This window comes from Bidens hawaiensis, unplaced genomic scaffold, assembly GCF_021521415.1.
Source record: "Bidens hawaiensis isolate Kalapana, Puna unplaced genomic scaffold, B.hawaiensis_p1.1 tig00027229_1, whole genome shotgun sequence".
NCBI lineage: Eukaryota > Viridiplantae > Streptophyta > Magnoliopsida > Asterales > Asteraceae > Bidens > Bidens hawaiensis.
Window position 1 is genome coordinate 205,157 of NW_027494395.1, and position 20,094 is coordinate 225,250.

General features: G+C 31.3%; 4 protein-coding genes across 4 annotated transcripts; all 4 read right to left on the reverse strand.

The window, feature by feature from the left end:
- Positions 1-2,003: 2,003 nt before the first annotated feature.
- LOC143574983 (non-specific lipid transfer protein GPI-anchored 5-like) lies at positions 2,004-3,415 on the reverse strand. Its single transcript, XM_077059467.1, has 2 exons — positions 2,588-3,415; positions 2,004-2,172 (listed from the first exon to the last, which is right to left on the reverse strand). The coding sequence occupies exons 1-2, from the start codon at positions 2,913-2,915 to the stop codon at positions 2,006-2,008; spliced, it is 495 nt and encodes a 164-aa protein (XP_076915582.1). The 5' UTR covers positions 2,916-3,415; the 3' UTR covers positions 2,004-2,005.
- Positions 3,416-7,651: 4,236 nt separating this feature from the next.
- LOC143574972 (uncharacterized) lies at positions 7,652-9,678 on the reverse strand. Its single transcript, XM_077059458.1, has 2 exons — positions 9,495-9,678; positions 7,652-9,315 (listed from the first exon to the last, which is right to left on the reverse strand). The coding sequence occupies exons 1-2, from the start codon at positions 9,676-9,678 to the stop codon at positions 7,652-7,654; spliced, it is 1,848 nt and encodes a 615-aa protein (XP_076915573.1).
- Positions 9,679-9,864: 186 nt separating this feature from the next.
- On the reverse strand, positions 9,865-14,003 carry LOC143574973 (uncharacterized). Its single transcript, XM_077059459.1, has 9 exons — positions 13,934-14,003; positions 13,823-13,861; positions 13,648-13,739; positions 13,097-13,169; positions 12,716-12,994; positions 12,360-12,605; positions 11,854-12,223; positions 10,822-11,651; positions 9,865-10,712 (listed from the first exon to the last, which is right to left on the reverse strand). Exons 1-9 carry the CDS (start codon positions 14,001-14,003, stop codon positions 9,865-9,867), a joined length of 2,847 nt encoding a protein of 948 aa, XP_076915574.1.
- A 2,600-nt stretch (positions 14,004-16,603) lies between these two features.
- On the reverse strand, positions 16,604-18,791 carry LOC143574974 (replication protein A 70 kDa DNA-binding subunit B-like). The gene is made up of 9 exons (XM_077059460.1): positions 18,639-18,791; positions 18,304-18,571; positions 18,114-18,213; positions 17,910-18,028; positions 17,759-17,843; positions 17,331-17,463; positions 17,041-17,252; positions 16,841-16,961; positions 16,604-16,735 (listed from the first exon to the last, which is right to left on the reverse strand). The coding sequence occupies exons 1-9, from the start codon at positions 18,789-18,791 to the stop codon at positions 16,604-16,606; spliced, it is 1,323 nt and encodes a 440-aa protein (XP_076915575.1).
- Between the last annotated feature and the right edge of the window lie 1,303 nt (positions 18,792-20,094).

Here is a 20,094-nt window from a genome sequence, read left to right on the forward strand (position 1 = left end):
GAAGAGGGAATCGAACCCTACTAATATTCGAGAACTAGGGAACCGAACCCTACTAATATTCGAGGAAAGAGGGACCAGACCCTTATAATATCTGTGATGTTAGGGACCAGACCCTTATAATATCTGTGATGTTAGGGACCAGACCCTTATAATATCTGTGAGGTTATAGGGCGAAAGGCTCTTTAAAACGTAGGATTATGTATGTAAAGAAAATATGAATGAAAGTATGAAAGTATGAATGAAAGTATGAATGAGGTATGAATGAAAGTATGAATGAAAGAATATAAGTTTATGTGTAATGTATAGTGTATGATTAACTAGAACTCACTCAGCGTAGCTGACTTTTAGTATGCACGCAGGTGAGTAGGATGAGGCAGCTCGCTTGAGGAGACACGTGGCACTGACTAAGAGGCTGGCATCGAAAGACTCAAGACGTTTAAGTTTAATGTTTCGTTTATTTTGAAAGACAAAATGATGTTTTAAGACAAGACGTGTTTTGTTATGAAATGTTTTATGAAAGTTTTTAAATTCCGCGAATGTTTTAATTAACTCTGATATTTAGAACTGCGTTTATGAGTAAATCCAACACGAAAGTAGGGTTACCGGTGACGGGGCCTTACACTGAATTTATAAATATGTAACAGAATAAATATAAATACTTGATACGACTGAGTCTCGTAAATTAAAAACGGTAACGCCCTGTTCTTGACTTTTTTTAAAGGAGGGAAAGGAAATGAAAACTAAGAATAGTTAAAAAAATGAGTGTTCTTGAGTTTTTTTAGGATGGAAAGGAAAGGAGTAGGAGTTAGGAGGGATTAAATTAATGTAATTTTTCAAAAAATTATCCTCCCATTTTTGAGCTGATTACTAAAGATAACAACACCTAATTACAATATTACCCACTAAGAACATAGTTAATAACATCCAACTTAAGGGTAAAATTGTAAAAGTGTTATTTTCCTTTTCTTTCCATCCAACTTAAGAACATAGTTATCATTTCCTTTCCTCTAATTTCCTTCCAACTCAAGAACACACCTAATTAAAAAAAAAATTCTTCCCTTCTCTTCCATTCTTATCCTTCCCTCTCATTTCCTTTTCTTTCCTTGGTTAAAAAACTCAAGAACAAGGTGTAAGGTAACAAGAAATTAGAAAACCGAGTTTGGGTTGCTCTTCTTATGTTGGATTCATGATCATGGGATTATAAAAGTATGTCGTATGATAACAAGGAATGTAACCAGATTTGGACGGTTGGTGGCGGTCTTTGATCCTGAGCTAATAATAAGTTGGAAGATGGATGTTGCGGTTTAACTAGGGTTTCATAATTCGGCTATTGATTTCGTAAATGAAATATACTACTTTAGTTGTATGTCTAATTGTCTATCTTGACATGATTAACAACTAATGTAACAAAACATTCATGGCAAATGTATGGGGTTTTTTACTATGATATTTATAGGTGATGTTGGTCGTTTATGTGTTGATTAATATCTTAACCATATGATATGGAGTTAATTTAAGAGCTTGCAAACTCTTAATCAGACTAATTAGATAAGCGAAAAATACCAGAGTAAAACCTAACTTAAAACAAACATAACTTTTAATCTGTGTGACCACAAGATTTCTTGGATGCCGAATCATCGAAATATGAAAATAGAACAAAAAGTACTCTTATTAACATATGTTCTAATTGTACATGAGATTTGGAGTTCAAATGTATTATGTTTTGACTTCAATAACTTTCTCTTTGTAACAACAAATTAGAAGGTTTGACCAAGTAAGCTTACTCTTACTTAAGGCCAACTTAATTTCAACTTGATTCATCACTAATTGTTAATACCTAAGATGGCCTTTATATGCCTACAATTATATGTAACTCATAAAATTACATAAAAATCGATATATTCATCCAAAACAATACAAATATAGGCGATAAAAAGAATTTCATAAATAGCGCATGTCGACATGTATCTCAACCTGTAAGAATTAAAAAAAATAAATGGATAATTTAGAACACCATAGTGTATATGGCAACAACTAGTGAAAATATTATTGGAATGGTTGTGAATCTTATTGAAGTTGCATCCGATGAACCGTTATCTGTTGATGGCACGGTGTTTGTTTCGTGTCCCGGACCCGATGAAGAAGATGGTGGAGTTCCTGAAGGAGAGTCAGCTGCCCATTTTGAAAACATAGAAAAGAATGAATAAGTTTTATGATTGTTACATTTTTCAGGTCTTGTTTATATATAGATATTAGGTGAAACTAAACTTTGACTTTTATGGTCAAACATGTCACAATGGACCTCAAAGTTTCTTTCAAGGTTTATGCTTATATCTAACGAGTTATGTGTTTTTAGTTCATAAACTTTTTTAAATCATTTTATTAAACACATATGTTATTAAAATAATATAGTTATTGTTATCTTATATGACATAACGTTATTTACAAAACTAATATAAAAATCAGTGTATAACAAGTGTTTAGATTCAGCTTGACTTGTTTTGATCCATTAAAAATTACCTATGTTAACAACTAATCTAAAATATTTTGAATATAAAACAAGCTAAGTAAATGTTTAGATCATTACCATCGCATTGACTAGTTGGTGGTGTCTGAACATTGCAAGCTTTAGGCAACTCAAGAGCCTGAGTCTGGTTAATATTAATCCCCAAAGACGAGCCACCACCGTTAAGAACTTGACACAGGCACTGCGGTTGAGACTGGACCACACTAGCCAGTTGGCTACAACATGCTGTTGATGGTGTTGACGTGTTACCCGAAATGTAGTTTAGGCACGGTGACATACTAATCAACACACTTGTGCACCCTAACGATTGAGCCGTTGCATCGTGATACATGGCTGCCATTGTGATCACTAGAATCATCAACATTGTGGTTTTCTTGTATTGTGCCATTTGGGTTATCAAGAAGATGGTTCGAGGTTAATGTTGTGCGTTGGTTTGGTTGAGAGTATTAAGGTTTTGTGGCTTAATTTATAGGGGAATATATTATATGTGTGACTGAGTTAACTCATGATGGTGGTGTGTTGGTGACCTACTTTTTATGCTTTTGTGACATTATTAGCTAATAATAATATCCACCGAAGAATTGCAAATGGCCGGCTTGCAGCCGACCTTTTGAAGCCTAGTGTTTGAAATGGTATGTGGTCATTTTCATTGGTCCAAGAATATATAGTTTGAGTGAATTATATAATTATTATTTGAGCAAAGATGGTGGTTAATACGATTATATATAAAACAAATGAATAAAAATGATATGTGGAGTTTTACTAGAGGTGATGATTCCTAGAATGATGTGTGTTTGAGAGCACTGATCGAGTTAGTCTGTGAATCTTGTGGAGTTCCGACTACATATATGACCTGGTTGAGTAAATTTGAATCACGTCTGTTTGAATTGGTTGAGTATATTTGAATCGCACATGTTAAGATGGCTAATGGGGCAAATTATTTGAGAAGAAAATTACTGTTTGTGTCCCTGTGCTTTTGGGGAGGAGGCACAATGAGTCCCCAAAAGAAAATTTGAACTGGTTGAGTCCATATGGTTTCAAAAATGAACCATTTGAGTCCATGCTGTTACTTAACTATGTTAGCTTCAAGGGTAGATTCGACATTTCATCTCTATATATACAGAGCCGTCTTCGAGATTTCAAGTGCCTTAGGTGAATATAAGAAATGCACCCAATATAAACTTTTTTTCAAAACACATTTATAAATTTGTTGATCGCTAAATTTATAGAATCTAGACACGTACAAACCCATTTGAATTACCAATTCCTATACACTTACATAAGTTAAATTTTGCATCTTTATAAAACCAAAAGTAAAAAAAAAAGAAAAAGTCAACTTGAAAAGAGAACGGAAAATGACAAAAAAGTACAAAACTTTATATAACAAAATATTATCTTTTTATTATCATCTTCTTCAAACCAACCGTACCCACTGCAACTACGTACAAGCCGAAGAATTTTCCGGCAACAACTAATGTAACACCCCGGCCTCTCGTACCACTAATATTGTCCGCTTTGCCCCCGATGGGTTGCCCATTCGGGAACTCACGGATTTGTTTTTGGTTGCCCAGGTAGAGACTTCCCAGGTGGTCACCCATCCTAGTAGTACTTCCACCTAAGCACGCTTAACCGTGGAGTTTTCATGTGCTCCACAGCCAACTAAGCCCCAAACGCGTTGGTGATGTTAAGAGGCAGGACATTACTTATGAACCAAGGATCTCTCTTGTCCACGACCGATGTGGGATACCCTAAGAGTGGGACGATGTTGTGTTTGCCAAGGGTGTTACAACTAATTTTCTTTGTTTATCCTCTTCTCTTTATTTCACAAGCCTTTGGCTCAATTTAACTAGTTAATGTTCGAAACAACATATATATTATATATATAGAAATTTAAAAATTTTGTGCCCTTCACCGAAACCATGCCCTAAACGGTCACCGAGCCCAGGATTGGGTCTACGCCGACCCTATATATATATACATTGTCATTCTAAGTCCTTGAACTTTTATAATTGGTCATTTTGAGTCCCTTTCACCTTTTAACAAAAATAAATAAACTTGACCAATTTTTTTAACAAAAATAAACAAACCAAACCACCTTTTCAATAAAAATTAACGAACCGAACCACTTTTTAATAAAAACAAACGGACCAAACTAACTTTTTAAGCAAACTAAACAAACCGAATCATTTTTTTTAACAAGTAGTTCATTTCATTTAATAAAAATAAACAAATCAAACTTCTTGTTTAACAAAAATAAGCGACCAAAACTTGTTTTTTTAACAAAAATAAACGAATCAAACTATCTTTCTGACAAAAATAACGAACCAAACTTGTTTTTTTAACAAAAATAAACAAACCAAACTTATCTATTAACAAAAATAAACGAATCGAACTACTTTTTTCTACTAAACTAAACGAACCGAGCCACTTTTTTTAACAAGCAGTTTAGTTCATTTCGTTTAACAAAAATAAACGAATCCAAATACATTTGAGCTAAACAAAAAAAAATGAATCAAACTAATTTTTGAACAAAAATAAATTAACCGAACTACTTTTTTTTGACAAAAATAAACTAAGTGAACAACTTTTTTAACAAAAAGAAAACACCGAAATACTTTTTTTAATACAAATAAACAAAACGAACTACTTTTTTTACTAAATTAAACGGGCTAAACAATTTTCTTAAACAAAAACAAACATAAAATTACTTTAAAAAAACGAACCAAACTTATTTTTAACAAAAATAAAAAAACTAATCGAACAACTTTTTTTTACCAAAAATAAATGAACCAAATTTTTTTAAACAAAAATAAGCTAACCGAACTTATTTTTAACAAAAATATCGTCGTAGCTTGTGCTTAGGTGGAGTGGGAGTGCGATTTGATTGCTCATTTTAGAAGTAGTTACGTTTGTTTAGTTTAGTAAAAATTAGTAAAAAAAATTGTTTGTTTATTTTCGCTAAAAAGGTACTTCGATCGTTTATTTTTTGTTAAAAAAATAGTATGGTTCGTTTATTTTTATTAAAATCTAGTTCGGTTCGTATTTCTTTAAAAAAATAGTTCGGTTCGTATTTCTGTTAAAAAAAAGTCTGGTTCATCTATTTTTGTTAAAAAAATTAGTTTAGTTCGTTTTTTTTAAAGTTTTTCTATTTTTATTAAAAAAAAGTTTGATTCATTTATTTTTGGTTGATTATGGTTTGGTTAGTTGATTATGACTTGATTGATTATACTTTGGAGGTTAATTATGAAATTTGGAGGTAATTTTTAAATAGGGACTAAAACTAAGTAATTACTTAACCACAAGGACTTATACGGATCATAAAAAAGGGTAAACTAGTAATTTCAGTTCTGGCAAGGACTCAAATAGTTCATTTTTGAAACCAAAGGGACTTAACCAGTTCAAATTTTCTTTTGAGGACTTATTATGCCTTCTCCTTGAAACCACATGGACGAAAACAGTCCTTTTCTCTTATTTGAGCGGAGTTCAAAAAAATATTATTCTAAAAGTTCATTTACTAATTCAATTATTGCTTCAGACTCCGTAATGCAAAATTAATAGTGTTATTTAAGGATTCATATACTGTTAAAATTGTATATCCCCATACAAAATGATAAGGTAATTGCATATTTTGTTTTATATTAGTTACATATATTTGGTTTATATAATAATATTACCACAAATATTAACAAGATTGAATATATGATTAAAAAAAGTAGTAATATGGTGATAGCAAATATATGAGAATGTAAATTACTGATGTTTACCCTTATACTTACGTACTATATATATTACAACAACTTTACTATTTAGGAGACAAGGTTATATAATTAAAGTTGAAATTTGGTGTCATACACATGCATATGTCATCCACACGTTTTTAACATTTTAAAATTAATCATTACGTCATCAATTTTTGAATTTGGTCTAACTAGTTTGATCGTAAGACATTTGGTTTAACCAAATGGTCTGGTTACTAAACAATGTAAAAGATAAGAAAACTAAATTTGAATCCTGTAACTTCAAAAATGAAACCTCTGCCAGAGGGATTCAAACGCTTACCATCGAATCACAACGCCACCGCTTAGAAGGTTATATTTGAATATTTACAACTTACTAAATCGTATTACAACAATACTAGATGATTATAATAATGTCCTATTTTATAAATATATTGTTTAAAGTAAATAATGAGGGTTCTAATGTGGGTCCAAAACAGTTGGTGATTAGTTATTTAACTTATTTTGGTGACCTGCTTAAGCATCCAATTGATTTCTCTGGTAAATAACTACCGAACTCTACAAACAATTAAACATGTACCTTTTATTTATTTGGTTGGAAATACACCACGCAAAATAAGTTTATTAAACGAATAAATATTACAAAGTAGGGCCTGTTTGTGTTTGGCCCAACATTGGATCCAAAAACTAGTTCGGCCCAGGTGACATTTGTTACAGGCTTGGATAGTTGGATGTTTGGACACGAATAATTATTGTAAATCGTTCTTTTTGGTCACTTTCTACGCAAATCTTATTATAATAAATTCGGGCGGTGGTAAAACTCAAATGTTGTCAGTCTCAAGTGGTTGGTTTTCGTTACATTCGCAATGATACTAGAACTAAAACAAAACGTGGTGAGTTTACGCGAATCCGGTCAGTTCCGTCATGTTGGTTACGATACCATAAGAAAAACAAAACATAATAAAAATTAATTTTCGATCGATTTTTGTTACGTACGTTACGGATTATAACTTAAAACAAACAAATACCACCAATATGGTGGTGGTCCAATGAGGACTTTGCGGCACAAAAGTTCCAAATTATTATATATAATAATAACTAGGTTAGTTGCCCGTGTAGAACACGGGTTTAAGAAATTTTATTTTATAATTCTAAAAACATTTGAAATATTTGAAGAAACAATGTGGTATTAAATATTAAAGGTAGAAGCATATGTTTAATTTACTAACACATTAATCTTAAATATTATATGGTTGGACACGATATAAATGGTAACATAAATGATAGATTTATTCATATAAAGTGAAAAAAGACACAAAAACTGATAAATTGTTGAAACTAAGGAAGAAAGTAAGTTACAATCAAATTTGACAAAGTGAAACATAAATTACAAATCTCGAAATATCTCTTTGTAAACAACATTAGATGTCTTATTTGTAAGTTTGCCATCTGCGTCGAATATTAATAATTTGACTCCGTCTCTACTCTTCACTCTTGATAGTGCCACATACAACTGTCCATGGCTGAAAACCGGATGCTTTAAATACAAACCAACTTTTGATAGTGACTGTCCTTGGCTTTTGTTAATCGTCATTGCAAAACATACTGAAATTGGAAATTGTCTTCTCTGAAACTTGAAAGGAATCTTGTTATCTGTAGGTATCATATTTACTCTGTGAATATATGTGCGAGTACCAATATTACCTCCGGATATTATTTCAGCTACTACGACATGTTTTTTAAGAGATATGACTCGCAGCCTAGTACCATTACACAAACCAATTTGATGGTCAATGTTTCGGAGTAACATAATAGGAACACCCACCTTTAAGACCAATCTATGATTTGGCAATCCGGAAATTTTAAGACCGTTTAACACGTCGGGCGAGTATAAATTTGCTTGCAACGGATCAACGAAGTCTTCTGTTGGACAGATACTATCTGAGCTAAGGTACTCCTTTTCATCTCTGGGAAAAAGTGAGATCAATCGATCATTAATGTCTTGGACATCTTCATTGGTAGGTGCAAGTATTGCTCTTTCACGAAAGAATTCAATATTTTTGATATTTTGTAGAATTGAAGGATAAACAAAATCAATTAAACTTTGAATCGGATCATACGAGTCATTGATCAAAAGATCATGAGGTATGTCTATTGTTGCTTCACCATCATTTGAACCACCGACATTTCCCTCGCCTATATCCAACAGCCATTTAGCAAACTGGTTTGTCTGCTCAATATCAGATGCTTGAGCTCCGATGGTTAACCGCATGTTTTTTGTTAACCTAAGAAGTTTGCATTTACCCCAAATATAGGAAGAACATAAAGATGCATTCACAATCTGTTGTCTGCTTCCGTTTGTAATAACAGGAAGAACTTGCCTAAAATCACCACCAAAAACAATAACTTTACCTCCAAATGGGATTCCCGAATTGATAGAAGTATTAGGAGTTAATACGTCCGTCATTGTTCTATCAAGAGCTTCAAATGCATGTTTATGTATCATTGGGGCTTCATCCCATATAATCAATTTTGTTTCCTTTAGTAAATGCGCATCATCACTTCCTGGTTTTATGCTGCAAGTTGAGTCCTCGTTAAGATTTATAGGAATATGAAATCTGGAGTGTGCTGTTCTACCTCCTGACAACAGCAATGATGCAATACCACTTGAAGCAACATTCAATACAATTTGACCTTTAGATCGTATTGCCACAGATAATGTCTTCCACAAAAATGTCTTTCCTGTTCCACCATAGCCGTAAAGAAAAAATACACCTCCTTTGTTAGCTTCAACTGCGTTCATGATTTCGTCAAACACTTTTCGTTGTTCATCTGTTAATGAACTTATAAGGCTGTGAGACTCATTTTGTAAAGTGATTGTGTCATAAGAGAGTTCGTCAACAATTAAACGATTGTTTGAAGAAGCTATAGAATCGTGATCAGGATACGACATAGTTTGAAATCTACGTAGGCTTGAGTTATTTCGAAGTAGGTACTTCTCAATCTCACACAAAGTTAAGTTCTTAATTTGAGTTTCTGGAAGTGATAAATCTGCAAAATTGTATTAATAAAATATAAACAATATTATATGAAGTACATATATGAACAAAACATAAAAACGAAAAACCAAATTCATTAACGATGGTAAAAATTGAAAATTTATAATTAATCTTCATTTGAAAGTATAATATGGTTCATATATTTTAGTACTGAATAACGAATTGGAGTACCTGGAATATTCAATATTCTTTGTTGTGTGTAAATAATGCCATCTGATAGATATTCCCATGTTTTTTCCCACACAAAATCAGGTCTAGAAAGAGAGTTGGACAATAACATTGATCCAAATAAAGCACGAAGATAATAACCAGAACCGGATGCACTCGCCTCCTTAATTGTTTCGATATATTCCATGTCATCATCGAGTAGTCCACGTGCATAGCAAGCATCTCTAAATGTAGGATATGTCTGGCCATCTACCGTTCGAATATCATCAAAAGATTTTGGTCCTTTGACTTTGTTTAGAAGAATTCTTAAGAAATACGCCTCACCGAGAGACGGAGAAACTTGATGAATTCTTCCAATTGAAAAACCCTGCTTTCATCGTTCCCACTTTCGTTGTTCAAGTTTCCAAACAAACTTAGTAGGAAATTCAACATAAGTAAGGTTTCGTGCTTCGTCATTAATTTGGTTACACAACATCCAAGCTGAAAACATTGATGAAGAAACTGATGGTTTGTTAAGGACATCATCAATATCATCATCGGGCCCGTACATAACCTGTTGTTGACCAGGGAGATGGAAAGGAAGCCTAATTACTGAAGGCGAGTTGTAATGTACTTCAAATGCAAATATCCTCCATGCTGCTTCACACGCAGAAAGGTATCGACAATCATAATATTCTCTAATTTCATCTCTTGCTTTATCTTGATCATCTTGATTGTCAGCGTCTACAACAGCAACTGTAGCCCTGTCAGGACCTTTGTTAATGTATTTGAATAAATACTTTATGGATGCAGCCTGATTACACCACTCAACGTTAATATGTGCTTGATATCTTTTCAGAAGCGTTTTATTATATGGCACGACACTTCTGTTGTCTAAGTCCACAGCAGACTTTTTAACTGTGCATCCAGAATCTCTTCTTCTGTATATAGGATAACCATTTGAATCAATAGAATTGTGAGGTGTAAACTTTTTAGGGAACTTTTTAGAACACCTTTTATTAATCATGCATGAACAGTTCATGTTATCATAACCACAAGGACCATGCATCATGAATTCACTCACAAGGGAATATAATTCATGATTTTCCTTCTTGTCTGGAATCTCGGCCGAAATAAACGGGTCAATATGATCAACGGTAGGAAGCTTGTGATCAGCATGTATGAATAAACATATATGGGCATGAGGCAACCCACGCTTTTGAAACTCTACGGTATAAACAACTACATAAAAAATGAATATTATTAATGTTCGATATAAATTGAAAGTTGCTAAAAAGAAGACTATGTTTAACAAATACTATTATATTAAGTAAATAATAAAGTAAATCACCTGCTTGAACCTTTCCCAGAACTTCGTCTTTTTTTAAGTCTTTGATTATTGCATCAAGCTTAACTTTAAATAATCTACACATGATGTCAGGCCTGTCTTCAGGATTAATGGTGGTACTATTCAGGAATCTTTTAACTTCAGGCCATTTAGGATTGCATGTTATAGTTATGAAAAAATCTGGATATCCATACCACCTACAAATAACCAGGGCATCTAGGTAGTTTTGCATCATGTACCGAGAACCTCCGGTAAAAGATGAAGGTAATATCACACGTTGACCAACGCGGGACATGTCTTGGTTTTTGGTGTTTTTTAAGTTATGAATATTCTCATATGACTCACATCTAAGAACCTTTTGTTTTTTACGTATGTAGTTGAGTCTTTCGGTTTCAATCATTGTGTATATATCAACTAACTGTTGTTGAAAAAGTCTTCTTCCATTTAGAGGCAATGAGAAAATATTTGGCCTATCTTGAATTCTGTACGCAAAAAATTCTCTCATGGTGCAGTTTGGCCGTTTACTTTTTTGTAAGCTTCTAAAATCTCTATGAGGAATGTCAACCCTGTAACAATCATCACCGTAAATATAGAAAAGTGGATATTGAAGAGGAACGTATGAAGGATGCAATTCACTTATATGCTTTAGACTTCCCGTTTTAGTTTCAACAATAATGTCTCGAGGCTCAATATTACCAATATCACCAACAATCAGCGCAGCAACTTCAGAAGAACTCGGTAAGTTGTATGTTCTTCCATCTTGTTGTCTTCTTCCAATAAGACGCAACTTAAGGTTAGCATGAGAATTTTCTTGAAAACGATCTCTTGCCATCCTATAAGATTTCACCAGCTCATTATGAGAATCTAACATACGCTGTAGATCCTTTATTATCTCAAGATCTAGCAAGTTGGAACCTCTTGTAGATTGTTTTTTTGATTGACTGGTAGGAATAAGAATATTCGTTTGTCATTATTTAAAAAAATGACATAAGGTCAAATGTGTAAAAATAGTGAATTAATTGAGTTAATACATACCTAAATAAGCATTGTCTATTTGAGACTTCATTTTCCGTGTCATATATGTATCGTTGCGAAAACTTTGGTTTTGATCCATTCTCTGGCAAAAAACTTCCAATAGAATGATAATTCTGACCGCTAATCCTAAACACGAATGGAGCGTTACCTCTTTTAATGGAGGAATCAACCTTTCCGCCCATCGATGTAAACGCGAACATAGAATTGTAGCGTCTAATGTTCTTTAAGAAAAACTTGCTTTTAGGACCAACATTGCTAAATAGATCTTTGTAAGCTGGCGGAGCATCTTTAAATTCAGGTAGCTCGACCTTACCGTAACCACAACATAGGAAATAAGTTGTTTTTCCTTCTTTTTTTTTCCTATTCCACCCTCATTTTTCCACAATTTTGCATGGCATAATTCACATATAAGATTCTGATCACCATGATCCAAGTAATCTGTTAAATTAACTGGTGGTCAAAAAATGTATGTGCATTATTAATTGGAATTGTTGTATTATAAGTACCTGTTGAGATTCCTTTGAATGGGTCTTTAACCAAAACTTCGACATCAACTTCTTCATCTGACGTCAAGTCAAGCATAGGTATAGGATTTGTAATCCGCGAGTTACTTATTAGTTTACGCTTTCCTGATGATAACTTTGTTAAAGAAGTAGATGCACAATTGCTGGATGCCATGATAGGTGAAGAAATATAAACTCGACGAGTATCACATAATGAGGTAGACCTGTTGTTTTTGGAAGTAGATGCCCCTGGGGAAAAAATTAAGATTTAAAATATGGTAACATGAGCAAGTTAATAATAATTGATATTATCGTTTATGTTTAAATTATGAAAAATAACCAGTAAACGGGTATCTTACCACTATTGATATCACCTAATGAAGTTGGATTCTTTGTATTTTCATGAAAAGTTTGCAAACTGCTTTGATTTGTAATCATTGTATTTGGTGTCACATTTTCTTTGCCCTGTGTAATTGATGTAGAATTTATTGATGACGAAAAAGGTTTATTAGACTTTTGGGTGTTAGGAGCAATATTAGATCTCCTGCTATCTAGAAATAGCTTTCTTGATTTCCTGGCCTCTGAAGCATTTAACTTACGAACGTCGGCTGAAGATATAGCGGTTCTTTGCATGTCCCCTACATAAAGAAAATAATTGTAGAAATGTTGTTCTACACGGACAAATTTAAATTTTCTGAATTACAAAAATGAACGTAATATAATACAAATTGAAAACTTACAATTTGAAGCATGACCGTTGACAGGCGCTTTAGAGGATGATGCACTTTTAGGGGTGTTGCTTTTAGACATTTCCTTGTATAATAGAGTGCAAATAGAAGTATAAGAAATAGATTTACAAAGTAAAAAACAAAAATTTAATGTTATCTATTGATTTTATAATATCGATAAATTAAAATGTTTTTGTAATATGACTTCGTGTTTTAAAATTACATATACAATTTCATTGAGCATTTACAGTTGAAAACTTGAAATTCATGCTAATGACGTAAAGACAAGGAAAATAGTTTGTAGATATTACAAAGTACAAAAGTTTTATATCTAATACGAAACTATAATAATTATGTTATATATATATATGTATATATATATATATATTAAAAATTAAACTTGTATTTGTGTTTTAAATCTATTGTAGTTAAGGACAGATTGTATATTCTTTTAAAGGTAAAACGTGTATAAATGACTTGAAAAAAATCGATGCTAAAAACTAAACACATTCCCAGTTTAGACGGATTGAAACTTATAGCAGTGGGAGCAAGGAATTATTTACTTGAACAATATTGGATTTATTGATATGTAGATCTACTTTCCTGAATTTTACCGCCTCTGAAGCATTTGCATAACGAATGTTGTTTACATAAGCTGTAAAAAATAAAAAAAATAAAATAAACATATTATTAGATGATGAGTTAAGTTTAACATAAGTAACAAATAAATTTATTTACCATTAGAAATGTCAGATACAGTAGTTCTTTGCATGTCCCCTACAAAAGAAAAGAAAAAAAAAAGATAAAAAGTTGTTGTAAGGGTTATATAATACAAAATGTAAATCTTACCATTTGAAGAATCGCCGGTGTGTGACGCTTTAGAGGAATATGAAATTTGAGGGGTTTTCCTTTTAGCCATGTCCTTGTATATCTATAAGGTGCAAATATAATTAAAGTCAACAGTATGCAGTCAAAGACTTTATATTTAGAGGTGATGGGATTCCACCGTTTGTATTACACGATTGAGCTTAATTAGAATACAAAACCTTAAAAGTTATAAAATCGAAAAAGGATTTATTAGTACTATATTTTTAACAGTTTAGATGGTATTGGTTAATAAATGCCACTAAAAAAGGTATTTATTTAATTCTTATTATTGTTAATTAATCTTTGTTTTGTTATAGCATATGCATGCAATCATACGGAAGCATAAAATCAATAAAAAAGCCTTTTTTTATATAGGTAACATATGGGTATTTTAGTGACATGAGGACTTAAATATTTCCTCTTCTAATTTAGGTCTAAAGTGTTATTTGTGCAAAAACACTACGCACACGAGATATGTAGGAATGCGTGTTTGTTTTATAACTTTTATTTTTAGATATCAGATATATGATCAAAGAAAAGAAATAGAATATTATTATTAACATGTATCAATTAGAAAAAATATAATAAAATTCTAATTTGTCTTGTAACATATTAAATTTGTTATGTGAAATTGCATATATTTATAGGATTATTCATCCGAATAGACTCACATCATTAACCACTTACAACGATGAAAAGTTATCACAACTCTAAATGCCTAACAAATAATTATATGCATATATATGACAACTGAATATAGTTGTTTTTGAAGCATAACGTAGTGTTATAATGGTCTATGGTGTGCCCTTGATTGGTGTAAAAGCCAAGAAAATAAGAGCAACCAAGATTACAACCGGAATCAAGAGGAGCAGTTGCGGTGGCAATACCAACGGTAGAACAACCAACATGAATGCCTAACTTATTTAATGTATAAAGTATTTATTATGAAATATAACATTTTACTAAATAAAAATAAAAGAGTAATGAATTAGTTACTTGAATGACGAACTTTGGTGTAGTACTATGATAAAATATCACACCCGGTAGAGAAGAGCTTTGTGGAAAACTCTGTGTAGAGAAAAGCTTTGTGGAACACTTTGTTTATTAAAGAATATAAAGCAAGGGCAAACAGTTTACATATATATGCTATTTAAAGTTGAAATTAGTTAGGTAAACTTTTCCATATAGGCTTACGTTAGGTAACAAAATTATTTGATATGACAAACATATTCTTTTATGTTAACAAAAATAGATTAAATTTAAAAGTTAAAAATCAATCTATGCCCATGATTTACGTTAGTAAATTTTGTCCTTAATTAAAACAATTATAAATTGTGGTAAATACATATTTATATAAGTCAAAAGTTAACATAGATAATGGATTGAGCATAAACCAGTCAACCTAAAAAAGTATATATTTAAAAAAAATTTACCTAATTAAAGAATTATTGAATGGGCGTATATTAGTCCGAATCTTTAACTGCAAGAGTATTGAATTTTCGTCATCATAAATTTAAATTTAATGTCTATACGAAAAAAATTCTGTATTATATTGTTTTTGAATGTCTATTTTTTTTGAGTTTTTCGTGTCTCATGTTATAAAAAAAATTCTCTTTTTAAAAGTCCAGACTTAACAGAGTAATTTGATTGAGCATAAAAATAGAATTTTTGTCATCATAAATATAAATTTGATGACTTCAATGAAAAAGTAATATCCATGTAGGTAGTTTTTTGTAGAAATATAAATTTTGTTAAAGTTTTTCGTATTTTATCTTAATTTTGCATGTAGGTACTTTAAATTCATACATATACCTACTAATGTAGAATTGTATTTTAATGAAAAATTAATTAATAGTAATTGGAATATTTTTTGTAGTAATTATACTTTAAGGAAGTGAAATATTATTTGTCTATAATATTAATTTGAAGTTTTGCAAAACATATGTACCACATAAAAACATAGCAATAACCAATCATAAAATTTTATCAGAAAAAGGAATCTTCATGTAGTCAAACAAAAAGAAAAATCCCCAACACAATCAAAACAGAAAATATAAAGAAACATAGTCTCAGCAAACCATGCAAAAAAAGACAATAAAAAGGAAAGTTTTTTAAATTAAATAGGAACCGACTATTACTTCTCGGTTTTAGGAATCAACAGCGTCTCATTCCAATTTGCATCACGCAAATCCTTTGTGTGAATCTTCTGTTGTTTAGTTGATGACAGAGCGGATGACTCGTCAATGTCGTATACATCTTCAAGATTACGCTTCAAATCAACACTGGCAGCCATGCCCATACTTTCATTGCTATTGGAAATCGGGGTCCCATTGTCAGCGGTACATGAAATAGAATCCTATATAATAAAAAAAAGTAAGGAATTATAAGTTCAATATAGTTAGTTTGATTTAAGTAGATAGCGAAAACATAAGTAAAAATAGTAGATAACCTTCAAAGAAACATCCGTCTGTAATGGCAACTCTGAGTTACTTGGGTTCACCGAATCAGGATCTTCAACCTTCATTTTGTATGTAAACTCACATGCTTTACATGTACAGTTTTGACCTGTTTATTATATATAAATGAAGAAATTAACAAATTACCTGATTATTATAGAAATTCTTTTCGAGCTTTGAAATAATGTTCAGATCTTCAGTCAGTTTTGTAATGGAAAAAATACTCAGCATTGTTATCAAGATTATAGTTCTTGATCACGATCCTAAAGACGAACTTTCTTTCTAATAAAACGTTGAAGGCAGCAGGAAGAGTTAAAAATTCAGCCGACTGTGAAAAGCATCAAATGTTTTAATTTCAAATATAAAAAGTTATAGAATTTCACTATTATAGTAATGTTATTATAAAACGATTCAAAAAAGACAAAAAGTTTACTTGTTCCTGTTCGTCCAGCACGTCTTTAGCAATTCGTCCTATAAGCTTGTTAGCCTCCCGCTCAAACATTGTAAGAGTCACAGTCCCTGTGCAATCCTGGACTTGTATGGGGATCTTGTATCTTAAAAATATGATTAAAATAAATTAAAAAGATAAAGCATGGTTAATATTGTAAAAAAAAAGTTAAAAGATTTGAGAACCTAATCATAGGAGATGATACAATAGTCTGAGTGCAATTGTCATTGAGACATTTGTACTGCTTCGCCACTTCAAAATCGGCTTGATTCTCTCTCTTATCAATTCTGACGGTTGTGGTTTCAACTCCATTTTTACATAAATCACAACTACGATAATTCCATGATTTCTCAATGCATAGAGCTTTGATCTTACCAACAACAATAAGGGATTTAACCTATCCAGAAATAAGAGAATTTTAATAATGATGTTTCAATGAATCTAAAAACAAAAAATTTAAAAAACAATGACAAACCTCTTTGATTTCGTTAATTTCACGAATGTTGATGAAATCAATATCATTAAGAAATTCGTCTTCCAGTGATGAGACCATAGAGGTACCAACGGACCGATGAGAGGATGTTTCTTCACCAATGTTAGACAGGAAACTGGTGTGATGAAACATTATTTGTTATAATGAGTAGGTAACTTTTAATAAAAAAAAATCAAGACTTGTGGATGGTCTATTTTCATGTGTTACCGTGTTTTGATAATAGCTTTTATCAAAACAGAATCAATTTTTAAATAATACTATTACAATTGTACGATCACAAATTTGGTATGGAAGAATGGGCTGTACAGATTATATTTTTAAATTATAGCATTACAATAATAGTATTACCTTTAGAAAGTAAAGGTAAATATAAATGGTAATTATTTTAAACATATATAATAACAATGTACCTTTTCTTAAATTCTAGGATTTCATCAATTGGTGAATTTATAAACAACCGCGTCGCATCATAAACATTAGAAACAGTCCTGTTATCTGTAATAACATAAATTCGTTAGTTATTTAAAGTACAATGAAATAATGACATGATTTTTTACTTACGTCCGTATATATGCAGATTTCCGAATTGAAGAATTAGGAAAACATGAGCCTGTTGCTTATTTTGCATGTAGTTCAACATTTGCTGACAATATTCCTCCCACAAGGTTAATATGATGTGTCTACCTTTGTAAGATTGTTGATATGGATAACATAAATATAGTTAAGTGCAAATGAATAAAAAAAAGTAAAATTTGAGTTGCTTACTCCAGATCTTCTAATTTGATCTCCATCTTGATTGCTTCTTTGCCACCTCTTACCGGTTTCTTCTCCACCTCATAGCATTTGTAAACATATCCAATAATATCTAGTGTGAAATAAAGTTAGAGCGTTAAGAGTTTTAATGTGTGTTAAACAATTAAGAGTAAATAATAAATAAAATAATACGGTATCTAACCGAGTCTAGTGTACTGAGGTAGAGGGTCTTTTAAAATGGAACCAAAATTGGTGAATTCAAAACCATACTTGGAGCCTTTGAAGGTGGTGCATTTTTTTAGGTCTGTTTGCCAACGGAAAGAAATTTTCTGGCCATTGTCCACATGCTTGATTTTTGCGTCATTGTCGGCCAGTGTGGGCCTAAAAATGAAGTAGCACTCATTCTCTCGGAGATGTTCTTCAAACTTAGGAAAGTAAGTTTTGAACACGCTTGCCTGCATCTTTGTTCCCTGAAAATTTATGTAGTTGAGAGTGCTGAATATTATAAAAAGAAAAAAAAATTTGGTAAATATTTACCTCCTCATCCATTATAATCATTTCAATCGACCAAATTTCGTTAGGGTTCTTGTTGTTTGGTTTTCTCCATAGTCTAACAACTCGAACTTTGATTGTATAGTTTGTCTTGGTAGCATCAAGTTCCCTAAGTTTGATCAAATTTTTTGGCTCCATGTTTCTGTGTATTAGAGACATTGTTAAAAAAAGGTGTTGTATTTCGTAAGTAATAAGATATAACAAACTATATAAATTAAAGGGAGAGAACAATTGAATTACCATGGCAGTTAGATCGACTTCGATGGTGATGAGGGTGGATTGTTATTAAAGAATATATAGCAAATGCAAACAGAATAATTTGATATATATGGCAAACATATTATTTTTATGTTAACAAAAATAGAAGAAATATTAAAGTTAATAACCAATCTGGGGCCTTGATTTTCGTTAGTTATTATTTTCCGTAATTAAAAGTATTAGAAATGTGTTAAATACAAAGCATAGTCAAACAGAATATTTTCATATATATGCCAAACAGTTTACATATATATGTTATTTAAAGTTGAAATTAGTTAGTTAAACGTTTTCATATAGGCTTACGTAAGGTATCAAAATTATTCTGTCACATGATTTTATTTAGTTATTCCTTTTATGTTAACAAAAATACATTAAATTTAAAAGTTATAAATTAATCAGTGCCCATGATTTACGTTAGTAAATTTTGACCTTAATTAAAGCAATTATAAATTGGGGTAAATATATATTTATATAAGTCAAAAGTTAACATAGATAATGGATTGAGCATAAATCAGTTAACCTAAAAAATTATATATTTAATATAAATTTACCTAATTAAAGAATTATTGAATGAGCGTATATTAGTCCGAATTTTAAGCTGCATAAGTATTCAATTTTCGTCATGATTAATATAAATTTAATGTCTTTACGAAAAAAAATGTGTATTATAATTTATTTAAATGTCTATTTTTTTTATAAATTTTTCGTATCTCATGTTACAAAAAAAGATTCTCTTTTTAAAAGCCCAGACTTAACATAGTAATTTGATTGAGCATAAATCAATCAAGTTAACAAATTGTATATATAAAATAAATTTAACGAACAACGAATGTATTCAAGTTGATGACAGAGTAATATAACTTGATCTAACTTAATTATATAAATAACTAACGAACACCGAAGATGACGCTTATTAATCAATTAATGCCTAAGTAGATAATGAAGTCGATTTAGTGTTTATATAAATAATTAACGAACACCAAATCAAATGAGAAAGCAACTATAACATACCGGCGGTCTGAACATGCTGCTGCAACACCGGAGAAGTGGAATCGATTAATGCCTAAATACATAATGAAATCAGTTTAGTGTTTATATAAATAATTAACGAAGACCGAATCAAATGAGAAAGCAACAACTATAACATACCGGCGGTCTGAACATGCTGCTGCAACACCGGAGA